Source organism: Scyliorhinus canicula, chromosome 23, assembly GCF_902713615.1.
Source record: "Scyliorhinus canicula chromosome 23, sScyCan1.1, whole genome shotgun sequence".
NCBI classification, from domain to species: domain Eukaryota; kingdom Metazoa; phylum Chordata; class Chondrichthyes; order Carcharhiniformes; family Scyliorhinidae; genus Scyliorhinus; species Scyliorhinus canicula.
Window position 1 is genome coordinate 6,093,274 of NC_052168.1, and position 11,841 is coordinate 6,105,114.

At 45.9% G+C, this 11,841-nt stretch overlaps 1 protein-coding gene across 1 annotated transcript in view; it reads right to left on the reverse strand.

The window, feature by feature from the left end:
- Positions 1 to 11,488, reverse strand: part of LOC119956407 (transcription intermediary factor 1-beta-like) — a 58,130-nt gene extending 46,642 nt beyond the window's left edge. Inside the window, exon 1 of the mRNA XM_038783593.1 lies at positions 11,112 to 11,488. Within this exon, the coding sequence (XP_038639521.1) occupies positions 11,112 to 11,361 (250 nt within the window). The 5' untranslated portion in view covers positions 11,362 to 11,488. The remainder of the gene's footprint in view (positions 1 to 11,111) is intronic.
- Between the last annotated feature and the right edge of the window lie 353 nt (positions 11,489 to 11,841).

Consider the following 11,841-nt stretch of genomic DNA (forward strand, 5'->3'; position numbering starts at 1 on the left):
AATCTGCACTACAACCTCTCCACGGTCAAGATAAAAGCAAGCTAGAGTTTCTAAAGCACTTTTCACAAGCTCAGGGTATCCCAAAAGCACCTTGCAATTAATGGAGTGCTTATTGAGGTGTAGCCCTGATTGTAATGTAAAACTGAGAGAAGACAGAATTCCAGATGGGGTCCGATCACTGCACAACTCGGGCTCAACTTCCCTTTGTACTCCAGCCCCCTCGAGATAACATTCTATTTGCCTTCCTGATTGGTTTTTGCACGAGCCTAGACTACTAAATTAGTTGATTTCAGCCTCTTTGCTCCAACTCCATTCCCACCTGACTGCATCAAAATTTTGTTTCTTCCGCTCTATAGTTTAGGTCAGGCCTCGCTTCATAATTTACAGAGGACCAATCTCCAAGTTTCAGCTAAGCAAAATAAAGACAAGAACACAATGCGGTCAAAACAAAGTTGAAACCACCATGCCCAGAACAGCAAAAGATAGCGTGATTAAAGCAAAATAATAGTGTGGCCTCAGTTTAGTAAATAGATCCTTCAAAAAAAATTAATTTGCAGATCCCAGTGTGACGCTGCCACCTCATTCTCCTCACTTCTAACCCCCTGTGACCATTAGACAAAACTTTAACTTACTGTCTGTAAAATAAACTTCCTCAATACAAGCTTCACATTAATAATAATATTCTTCATTATTGTCACAAGTAGGCTTAAATTAACACTGCAATTAAGTTACGGTGAAAATCCCCTAGTCGCCTGTTCGGGTACACTGAGGGAGAATTCAGAATGTCCAATTCACCTAACAGCACATCTTTCGGGGCTTGTGGGAGAAAGCCGGAGCACTGCTAAACACACACGGAGAGAACGTGCAGACTCCGCACAGACAGTGACCCAAGCCGGGAATTGAGCCTGGGACCTTGGCGCTGTGAAGCAACAGTGCGTTATTTCTAAATTATGCTCAGATATCAATACAATGGTTAGAAATCTAAAGTTAATAAGGAACTTCCACGCACAATTATTACAATCTTCATACATATTCACTCATTTCCGAAATTTGGGGCTGTTTATCTCTCTCTCATGCACTAAACAATATATTCTGCATTATTTTACTGGACAGCATAGCTCTGAATCAACACAAGCAAAGCATCCATGCTATTGTTATGGAAATGAATTTTACCCAACGCATCACACGATTTCCCTGTGCTAACCATATGAACATTATGTCTCCCAGTGACTGTTTGTAATTCAATATGAGCAACATCTGTGGGTTCAGACATAAGTTTGGAACATCAACTGTTCCCAGAAAGCCTTAAGAACTGCAAAGGGAAACAATTCCTTGGATTTTTAAAAATGCTTTGCTCAATAAAATGCCACTTTCAGAATTGTTTTATTAGATTAAGCTTTAGGATCACGGAACTCCTGAGATGGTGCTACTGAAAACGTCTGATATCCATATCAATCTCACCGCCCCTTCCCATTTAAACAGCCGCATAACATTTCTAATGAACTGACTGCCCTATTGGAACTGTTCACACTGTATTGGGCACTGCTGCCCAGGAGCACTTTACAAGCATTCACACTGCTTCGCATCATCCAATGACCACGAGGGTCAGCTCCCAGAATAACTCTACACAGAGTCTCCCTCATGAACCTGCAAATATTTTTCCTTCGAGCATTTATCCAATTTCTTTTTGAAAACTCCGAGTGATCTATTTCCACTCCTACAGGCAGCGCAATACAGAACAAAACAACTCTCAGTTTAAAAAAAAAAAATTTTGCTGCCTCTGGTTTATTTGCCAGTCACCTTAACTGTATGCCATCTGGTGACTAGCCTTCTGTCAGTGGAAAGTTTCTCCCTATTTACTTCATCAAAGCCATTCTTTATGCGATCAATCCTCTCGTTAACTTTCGCTGCTCTAATCCCAGCTTCTCCAATCTCTCCACTTAACTGGTATTAGTAGTCTTCTCCAAGCCCTATCTAAGGCCTTGACAACCGTCCTAAAGTATGGAACGCAGATTTGGCACAATACACCAACTAAGGCCTAACCGTATAAAGTTTAGCAAAACTTCCTTGCTTTGGTACACATGAAAATATTTATTCCAAAATTAAGAAAATTGAACTATTAACACAAAATATTTCAACAAGACAGTTATTTTAAACTGAGCTCTTACTAAGGGGGGGGGGGTTGTTGGGTTACGAGTATAGGGTGGGTTTGAGTAGGGTGATCATTGCTCGGCACAACATCGAGGGCCGAAGGGCCTGTTCTGTGCTGTACTGTTCTATGTTCTAAACAGGGTCACATTCCAGAGGTATCTACAAAAGGTTTGCTACATTAGCAAGGTGGATAAATGGGTCCTTTTCTGGTTGGCAACTAGTGGGGTGCCACAGGGTTCGGTCCTTGGCCCCCAGCTATTTACAATCTAGATAAACGACTTGGATACAGGGATAGAAAGTTATACTGTATCGCCAAATTTGCAGATGACACAAAAATAGGTGGGACAGTATGTTGCAATTAGGAAATAAGAGCCTTACAAGTGGATATAGATAGGTTAGGAGACTGGGCCAAAATGTGGCAGATGGAGTTTAATGTGGTTAAGTATGAGGTCATGCATTTTGGTGGTAAAAATGGGACGGCAACTTATTATCTAAATGGAGAGTGATTTTGGAGTGCTCGGTTGCAGAGGGATCTGGAGGGTCCTGGTTCATGAGTCACAGAAAACTAGAATGAAGGTACAGCAGATAATAAAGAAAGCAAATGGAATGTTGGCATTAATAGCTAAAGGAATAGAGAATATAACGGTAAAGAAGTGTCGTTGCAACTAAACAAGGAACTGGCAAGACCACATCTGGAGTATTGTGCAGTTTTGGTCCCCTTATTTGAGGAAAGATGTAGTGACATTGGAGGCAGCTCACGGGAGGTTCACTCGGTTGATTCCAAAGATAAGGGGTTTGTCATATGAAGAGAGATTGAACAGTTTAGGCCTATGCTCTCGAATTTAGAAGAATGAGGGGAGATCAAAATGAGGCATACAAGATGATAAACATATGGATAAAGTAGACGTGGAGCGGATGCTTCCTCTTGTGGAGCATTCTAGAACGAGGTCATAACCTTTGGATAAGAGGTATCAAATTTAAAACAGAGTTCAGGAGAAACTACTTTCCCCAAAGGGATGTGAATCTGTGGAATTCGCCACCCCAGAGTGCGGTGGATGCTGGGACAGTGAGTAAATTTATGGAGGAGTTTCAGATTTTTAATTAGTAATGGGCTGAAGGGTTATGGAGAACGGGCAGGACGGTGGAGTTAAGGCCAGAATTAGAGCAACCAGAATAGAATGGAGGTGTGGACTCGATGGGCCAATGGCCTAATTCTGCTCCTATATCTTGTGAACTATAAATAAATTGAGTATCAGTTCCAAGATTGGTTAAAGTAACCAATTTGTCCTCAATAACATTAAAGATTTATTAACAATAAAAAAACTTAGTCACTTGCAACATAGAACTTGCATTTATAAAACACCTTTAAAATGGGAAAATGTCGTAATGTGTTTCACAAGAACGAAGTGACACCACGTTAACTTAGTTGATCAAAAGGGCAGCACAGTGGCGCAGTGGGTTAGCCCTGCAGCCTCACGGCGCCGAGGTCCCAGGTTCAATCCCGGCTCTGGGTCACTGTCCATGTGGAGTTTTGCACATTCTCAGCGTTTGCGTGGGTTTTGCCCCCACAACGCAAAGATGTGCAAGGTAGGTGAATTGGACACGTTAAATTGCCCATTAATTGGAAAAAATGAATTGGGTACTCTAAATTTTTTTTAAAACATAGTTGATCAACCTCTACATAGAACATAGAACAGTACAGCACAGAACAGGCCCTTTAGCCCTCGATGTTGTGCTGAGCATTGTCCGGAACCAAGATCAAGCTATCCCACTCCCTGTCATTCTGGTGTTCTCCATGTGCCTATCCAATAACCCCTTGAAAGTTTCTAAAGTGTCCGACTCCACTATCACAGCAGGCAGTCCATTCCACACTCTACCCACTCTCTGAGTAAAGAACCTACCTCGGATATCCCTCCTATATCTCCAACCCTGAATCTTATAGTTATGCCCCCTTGTAACAGCTACATCCACCCGACAAAATAGTCTCTGAACGTCCACTCTATCATCATCATCTTATAAACCTCTATTAAGTCGCCTTTCATCCTCCTCCGCTCCAAAGAGAAAAGCCCTAGCTCCCTCAACCTTTCCTCATAAGACCTATCCTTCAAACCAGGCAACATCCTGGTAAATCTCCTTTGCACCCTTTCCAATGCTTCCACATCCTTCCTTAATGAGGTGATCAGAACTGCACACAATACATGTGGTCTCACCAGGGCCATGCGTAGTTGCAGCTCTTAAACTCATCCCCCTGTTAATAAACTCTAACACACAATAAGCCTTCTTCACAGCTCTATTCACTTGAGTGGCAACCTTCAGAAATCTGTGGACATGAACCCCAAGATCTCTCTGTTCCTCCACATTCCTCAGAACCCTGTCGTTGACCCTGTAATCTGAATTCAAATTGTTTCTACCAAAATGAATCACCTCGCACTTATCAGGGTTAAACTCCATCTGCCATTTTTCGGCCCAGCTCTGCATCCTATCAATGTCTCTTTGAAGCCTACAACAGCCCTCCACCTCATCCACTACTCCAGCAATCTTGGTGTCATCAGCAAATTTACTGACCCACCCTTCAGCCCCCTCCTCCAAGTCATTTATAAAAATCACAAATAGCAGAGGACCCAGCACTGATCCCTGTGGTACACCGCTGGTAACTGATCTCCAGTCTGAAAATTTTCCATACACCACCACCCTCTGTCTTCTATGTGATAGCCAGTTATTTATCCAATTGGCCAAATTTCCCTCTATCCCACACCTCCTTACTTTCTTCATGAGCCAACCATGGAGAACCTTATCAAACACCTTACTAAAACCATGTATACAACATCAACTGCTCTACCTTCATCAACACACTTAGTTACCTCCTCAAAGAATTGAATCAAATTTGTGATGCAAGACTTACCCTTCACAAATCCCTGTTGGCTATCCCAGATTAACCTGCATCTTTCCAAATGGTCATAAATCCTATCCTTCAGGACCTTTTCCATTAACTTAACGACCACCGAAGTAAGACTAACTGGCCTATAATTACCAGGGTCATTCCTATTCCCTTTCTTGAACAGAGGAACAACATTCGCTACTCTCCAGTCCTCTGCCACTATCCCCGTGGATAGTTTGCAATCTCATCCCTTGCCTCCCAAAGAATCCTTGGATATATCCCATCTGGGCCAGGGAACTTGTCAACCCTCAGGTTTTTCAAAATTGCTAAAACATCCTTCCTCAGAACATCTATCTCCTCCAGCCTACTCGCCTGTATCACACTCTCATCCTCAAAAACATGGCCCCTCTCCTTGGTGAACACTGAAGAAAAGTATTCAGTCAACACCTCCTATTTCTTCTGACTCCGTGCACAAGTTGCCACTACTGACCTTGACCGGCGCTACCCTCGCCCTGGTCATTCTTTTATTTCTCACATTAGAGTAAAAAGCCTTGGGGTTTTCTTTGATCCGACCCGCCGAGGACTTCTCATGCTCCCTCCTAGCTCTCCTAAGCCTTTCTTTTAGCTCATTCCTTGCTACCTTGTAACCGTCAAGCGACCTAACTGAACCTTGTTTTCTCATCCTTACATACTCTTCCTTTTTCCTCTTGACAAGACATTCAACCTCTTTTGTGAACCATGGTTCCCTCACACGGCCATTTCCTCCCTACCTGACAGGGGCATACCTAGCAAGGATACGCAGTATTTGTTCCTTGAACAAGCTCCACTTTTCATTTGTGCCTTTCCCTGACAGTTTCTGTTCCCATCTTATGCTCCCTAATTCTTGCCTAATCACATCATAATTACCCCTCCCCCAATTATAAACCTTGCCCTGCCGTATGGCCCTATCCCTCTCCATTGCAATAGTGAAAGACACCAAATTGTGGTCACTATCTCCAAAGTGCTCTCCCACAAATAAATCTAACACTTGGCCCGGTTCATTACCCAGTACCAAATCCAATGTGGCCCCCCTCTTGAAAATGAAATGAAAATGAAAATCGCTTATTGTCACGAGTAGGCTTCAATGAAGTTACTGTGAAAAGCCCCTAGTCGCCACATTCCGGCGCCTGTCCGGGGAGGCTGGTACGGGAATCGAACCGTGCTGCTGACCTGCTTGGTCTGCTTTAAAAGCCAGTGATTTAGCTCAGTGAGCTAAACCAGCCCTCTTGTCGGCCTATTCACATATTGCGTCAGGAAACCCTCCTGCACACACTGTACAGAAACTGCCCCACCCGAACTGTTCAACCTATAGAGGTTCCAATCAATATTTGGAAAGTTAAAGTCACCCATGACTGAGACCTCCACACCTATCCATAATATGTTTTGTAATTTCTTCCTCCACATCTCTATTACTATTTGGGGGCCTATAGAAAACTAACAACGTGACTGCTCCTTTCCTATTTTTAACTTCGCCCCATATTACCTCAGTAGGCAGATCCCCCTCGAACTGCCTTTCTGCAGCCGTTAAACTATCCTTGATTAACAATGCTACTCCTCCACCTCTTTTACCACCTCTTACTGAAACATCTATACCCCGGAACTTCCAACAACCATTCCTGTCCCTGTTCTAATGGCCACAACATCGTAGTCCCAAGTAACAATCCACGCTCCAAGTTTACCTACTTTATTCCGGATGCTCCTTGCATTGAAGTAGACACACTTCAACCCACCTTTCTGTCTGCCGGTACACTCCTGCGACCTTGATACTCTCCTCAGTACCTCACTACTCTCAACACTGGCTTCTGGACTACAGCTCGTTTTCCCAGCCCCCTGACAAATTAGTTTAATGTACATACAAGTGCATTCAGGCCATAGGGCCCAACCTCAATGTCCTGCGATTCAACTACACTGGGTCTGCAATGACTGGAGAACACATTTACTGCTTCCTAATGCATCACTCTCGCATGCCCTGGATACCCCAGCAGTGATCAACCATTCCTTTCTACAGATCCTGATCATCTATTCAGATTGTGTACATGGGGGGGGGCGGCTCAACAAGGCTGCAACCCGGCAGAAACAATTAAATTCTGGCAAGAGAGAGGCTGACCAAGGCGAGAGAGGCCCAGAACGCTGAGCCAGATGTCCGATCACACACAGGTATCGAGTGTTTATAACCAGTATTGTTTCCAAACAAAGATGAGCTCCGCCAACAATTTCATTACATCGTATCTTCCTCATTTATTTTTCCAATTAATGCAATGTAGCGTGGCCAATCCACCTACCCTGGACATCTTTAGGTTGTGAGGGTGAGACCCACCCAAACACGGGGAGAATGTTCAAACTCCACACGGACAGCGACCCGGGGCCGGGATCGAACCTGGGACCTCAGCACCGTGATGCAGCAGAGCTAACCACTGCACCACCTTGCCGCCAAGACACCATAGAAAATGTATGGCACAGAAAGAGGCCATTCGGCTCATCATGTCTGCACTGGTCATAAAGAGAAAAGAAACTACCCTCTCATTTCAATCCCACTTTCCAGCACCTTGTCTGTAGCCTTGAGTTTACAGCACTTCAGATGCAGATCTAGGTACCTTAAAAATGAGTTGAGCGTTTCATCCTCAACTGCCAACTTAGGCCGTGAATTCCAGACACCAACCATCCTCTGGGTGAAAGTCTTTCCTCAAGTCTCCTCTAATCCTTCTACCAACCACCTTAAATCTATGCCCCCTGGTAAAGTGACCCCTAATTGTACACCTTAATTAGGCTACCCATCAGCTCTAAGGAAAATAACGCGCACCCATCCAATCTTTCCTCCTGGCTCAAGCCCTGGCAACATCCTTGTAAATCCCCTATGCACTCTATGACCAGAACTGTACACAAAGTTCCCACCGTGGCCGTACCAGCATTCTATACGGTTCCAGCATTACAGCCATGCTTTTGTAATCAATACTCGTCAAATAAAGGCAAGCATTCCATACGCTTCCTTTACCACTGTCCTGTCACCTTCAGAGGCCAGTGGACACTTCAAGGTCTCTCACTTCCTCAACTCCTCTCAATACCTTCCCGTTTATTGAGCATTCTGTTGCTTTCTTTGCCCTCCCCAAATGCATTGCCTCACACTTTCCTTGATTTAATTCAATTTGCCACTTTTCCACCCACTCAAACAGACCATTGATATCATTCTGGAGACAACAGCTTTCTTCCTCACTATTAGCCATAGGGCCAATTTCTGCATCATCTGCAAATTTCCTGACCAGGCCTTGTACATTGAAGTCCAAATCAATAATATATATAACAAACAACAAGGGCCCCAACACCAAGCCCTGTGAAACACCACTGGAACCCACTTTTGCAAAAACACCCACCAATCATTACTCTTTGTTTCCTTTCATTGAGGCATTTTGGACCCACTCACCATCTTCCCTGGTATCCCTTGACGTCTCCATCCATTAGTCATTTGACCAGAAATACAACTTTCTCATAATTTATCTTTTGGTTCAGTAATTATTTCTCTATTTCCACTTCCCTGTGGACCCTCTGGAACTATTTACATTACAGGTGCCAAATGCCATTGAGCTGCTGTTAACACTAAAAGCTTGTTAATTATCATCTTTATTAGTGTCACAAGTTGGCTTACATTAACACTACAATGAAGTTACTGTGAAAATCCCCTAGCCGCCACACTCTGGTACCTGTTCTGGTACACAGAGGGGAAATTCAATGTCCAAATCACCTAACAGCACGTCTTTTGAGACTTGTGGGAGGAAACCTGAGCGCCCGGAGGAAACCCACGCAGGCACGGGGAGAACATTCAGACTCCGCACAGACAGTGACCCAAGCCAGGAATTGAACCCGGGTCCCTGGCGCTGTGAAGCAACAGTGAAGCTGTGCTACCATGCCGCCCTGGAAATAATGAATAACTGTATTGACCATTCATGCAGCTACAATTATTCTAATATAACAGATTTGCACTTCACTGACAATCCAGAGACAATGATGCATGGTGTCCGTGTTGACCAGCTACCCACTGGTCTCCCAGAAGTAACTGGAATCATCACTCGCGATGCATTAACTATTAAAAGGTCCATACAATCAATCTCACTCCATGCAGAGAGGACCACAATGGTGCATGAAACTGTCACATCTGAACAACAAAAAAAAAGATGAACGCAAATCAAACCTCCTCAACGGATGTTGGTGCTTGGGAGGGTTAGAGCGGTGTAATGCTACACCGACTTGCATTTCCGAGTACAATGCCTCACAGCCTACATCGGTCCCATGTACTCCCCTCCCCCACTCCTCTTTCAATGCATTGAATGGATTTGGGCAGTAACAGGTTGCCTGTGGAATGGTGATTATCAGCCGACTGTGTGGAACGGGCTCAGGCCTGTATGTGACTGTTGGCTTTCCTTGACAGCAATGTTCAGCAACTGGGATTTTGCAATCCAAACCGATGGCCAAGCAGTGCAAACGCTCTGCCAAGTGACAGGTAATTCCACCACCAGTTTAAGCGGAAGTGGGGCCAGTCCTTATTCACGCTTCTCTCCCGTCGCCAACCCCCGGAAGTATGGATATAAAATTAGAACATGTATTTTTGCCCAAGACTTCAATTTCAAATAAATGAGATGCATCCAGGATCGCTGGATATTTTTCTGACTTCACACAAAATTAAATCAGAATAGCAACAGGAAAGCAGCCAAGTGCTCACTTGCAATCTAAACAAAATAGTTTTAATTATTATTCCGCAAGGATGAAATTCAAAAACAAACTTGTGTGGTAAGAGAAAGATTGGGTTTACAGAGCATATGTTTCATACTTTATTCCTTTTGGCTGTTAAATAGTTCCAGTAACAAGCACCAATTTAACTCCTAAACATATTCCTGTTAAACAAAAATCACCACACTTGTACTCTCTCATCAATGCCAACCACAGGGCAGCACGGTGGCAGCACTACAGCCTCACGGCGCCGAGGTCCCAGGTTCGATCCCGGCTCTGGGTCACTGTCCATGTGGAGTTTGCACATTCTCCCCATGTCTGTGTGGGTTTGAACATGCTAAATTACCCCTTAATTGGGTACTTTAAATTTTTTTTAAAAATCAATGCCAACCATTCTGTCCTACTACGTGTGGCAACTGCCTCTCATTTTCAAGCATCTCCCAGCCAGAAATCATCTCCCTCTTTTGCCCGTCACTATTCCCTTATCGCCCATATGCCTATACAATGACCATTTGAATGTGTTTAGTGTTGGCAAAGCCACTACTGTTGCTGTAATGTTCTATGTTCCATGTTCTTTTGCCCAGATTCCCATTAATCCCATTCCCCAGATTTCCTTACAGCCCGAGATTCACCCTTCATTCCCTCCTCAGATTCCTCCTTACTCCACTGACTCGATCGCACCCTAACTCTCCCCATCCCACCCTTCACTGCCCCCAGAACCCCCACTGGAACCCCTTCACTCTCTCCAGTCCAAACTTCGCTCCCTCTACTCCCCTTCACTCTCTCCTCAGATCAACCTGACCACCCCCACCCCCTCACCCCCTCTTTTCCCACTCCCCATTGCCCCCAATAAGCTGGTTTAGCTCACTAGGCTAAATCGCTGGCTTTTAAAGCAGACCAAGCAGGCCAGCAGCACGGTTCGATTTCCGTACCAGCCTCCCCGGACAGGCACCGGAATGTGGCGACTAGGAGCTTTTCACAGTAACTTCATTGAAGCCTACTCGTGACAATAAGCGATTTTCATTTTTTCATTTTCAACCACCCTGATCCTTTAAAACAGAGATGAGGAATTTCCTCAGCCAGAGGGTGGTGAATCTGTGGAACTCTTTGCCGCAGAAGGCTGTGGAGGATAAATCACTGAGTATCTTTAAGACAGGGATAGATAGGTTCTTGATTAATGAGGGGATCAGGGGTTATGGGGAGAAGGCAGGAGAATGGGGGTGAGAATAATATCAGCCATGACTGAATGACAGAGCAGACTCGATGGGCCGAGTGGCCTAATTCTGCTCCTATGTCTGATGTCCCCCGCCCCCCAGGGCCTTACCTTCCCCCAGCTGCGGGATGGAGTTGGGGCTCAGGCAGCCCTTGCACATTGAGTGGAGGCAGGGCAGCAGCCGGGGCTGCCGCTCCCTCAGGGCCTCCCGGCAAACCCCGCACCGCTCCAACTGGCTCAGCTCGGCCGCTGCGTCAGGCGGCGGCGGCTCGGCCTCGGCCCTCAGAGCCTCGGCCTCCCGCCCGGCGGCGGAGGCAGCAGGGGCGGCGGAATCCGCGGACAGCGGCGCGGCGGCCTCCATGGCAACGCCTCGGTCGGGTTGTCGGCGGCGGCCGCTCAGCAACAGCGGGGCTGCGGCTCATTGTACCCGGCGTCCATTACCCGCGACCCCCCGCCCCCACCGGGTCAGCGCGGCTCCCGGTCTCGCGAGAACTCCGGGCGGAGGGGGGGGGGGGCAGCGCGGCGTGATGACGTATCAGGACGGGGACGGGGGCGGGGCAGCGTGGCTCGGCGTGATGACGGATCAGGACGGGGGCGGGGCAGCGCGGCTCGGCGTGATGACGCGTCAGGATGGGGGCGGGGCAGCGCGGCTCGGCGTGATGACGCGTCAGGACGGGGGCGGGGCAGCGCGACTCGGCGTGATGACCAAAGGGGCCTTCATTTAAACACAAAAGTTAAACCCCATTAACATCAAAGAAATAGCTTTACAATGATCAGTTAATCACTTCTTAAATAAAAAGAAAAAATGTAACTTTCTATCTATACCGAATTCCAATTAAGC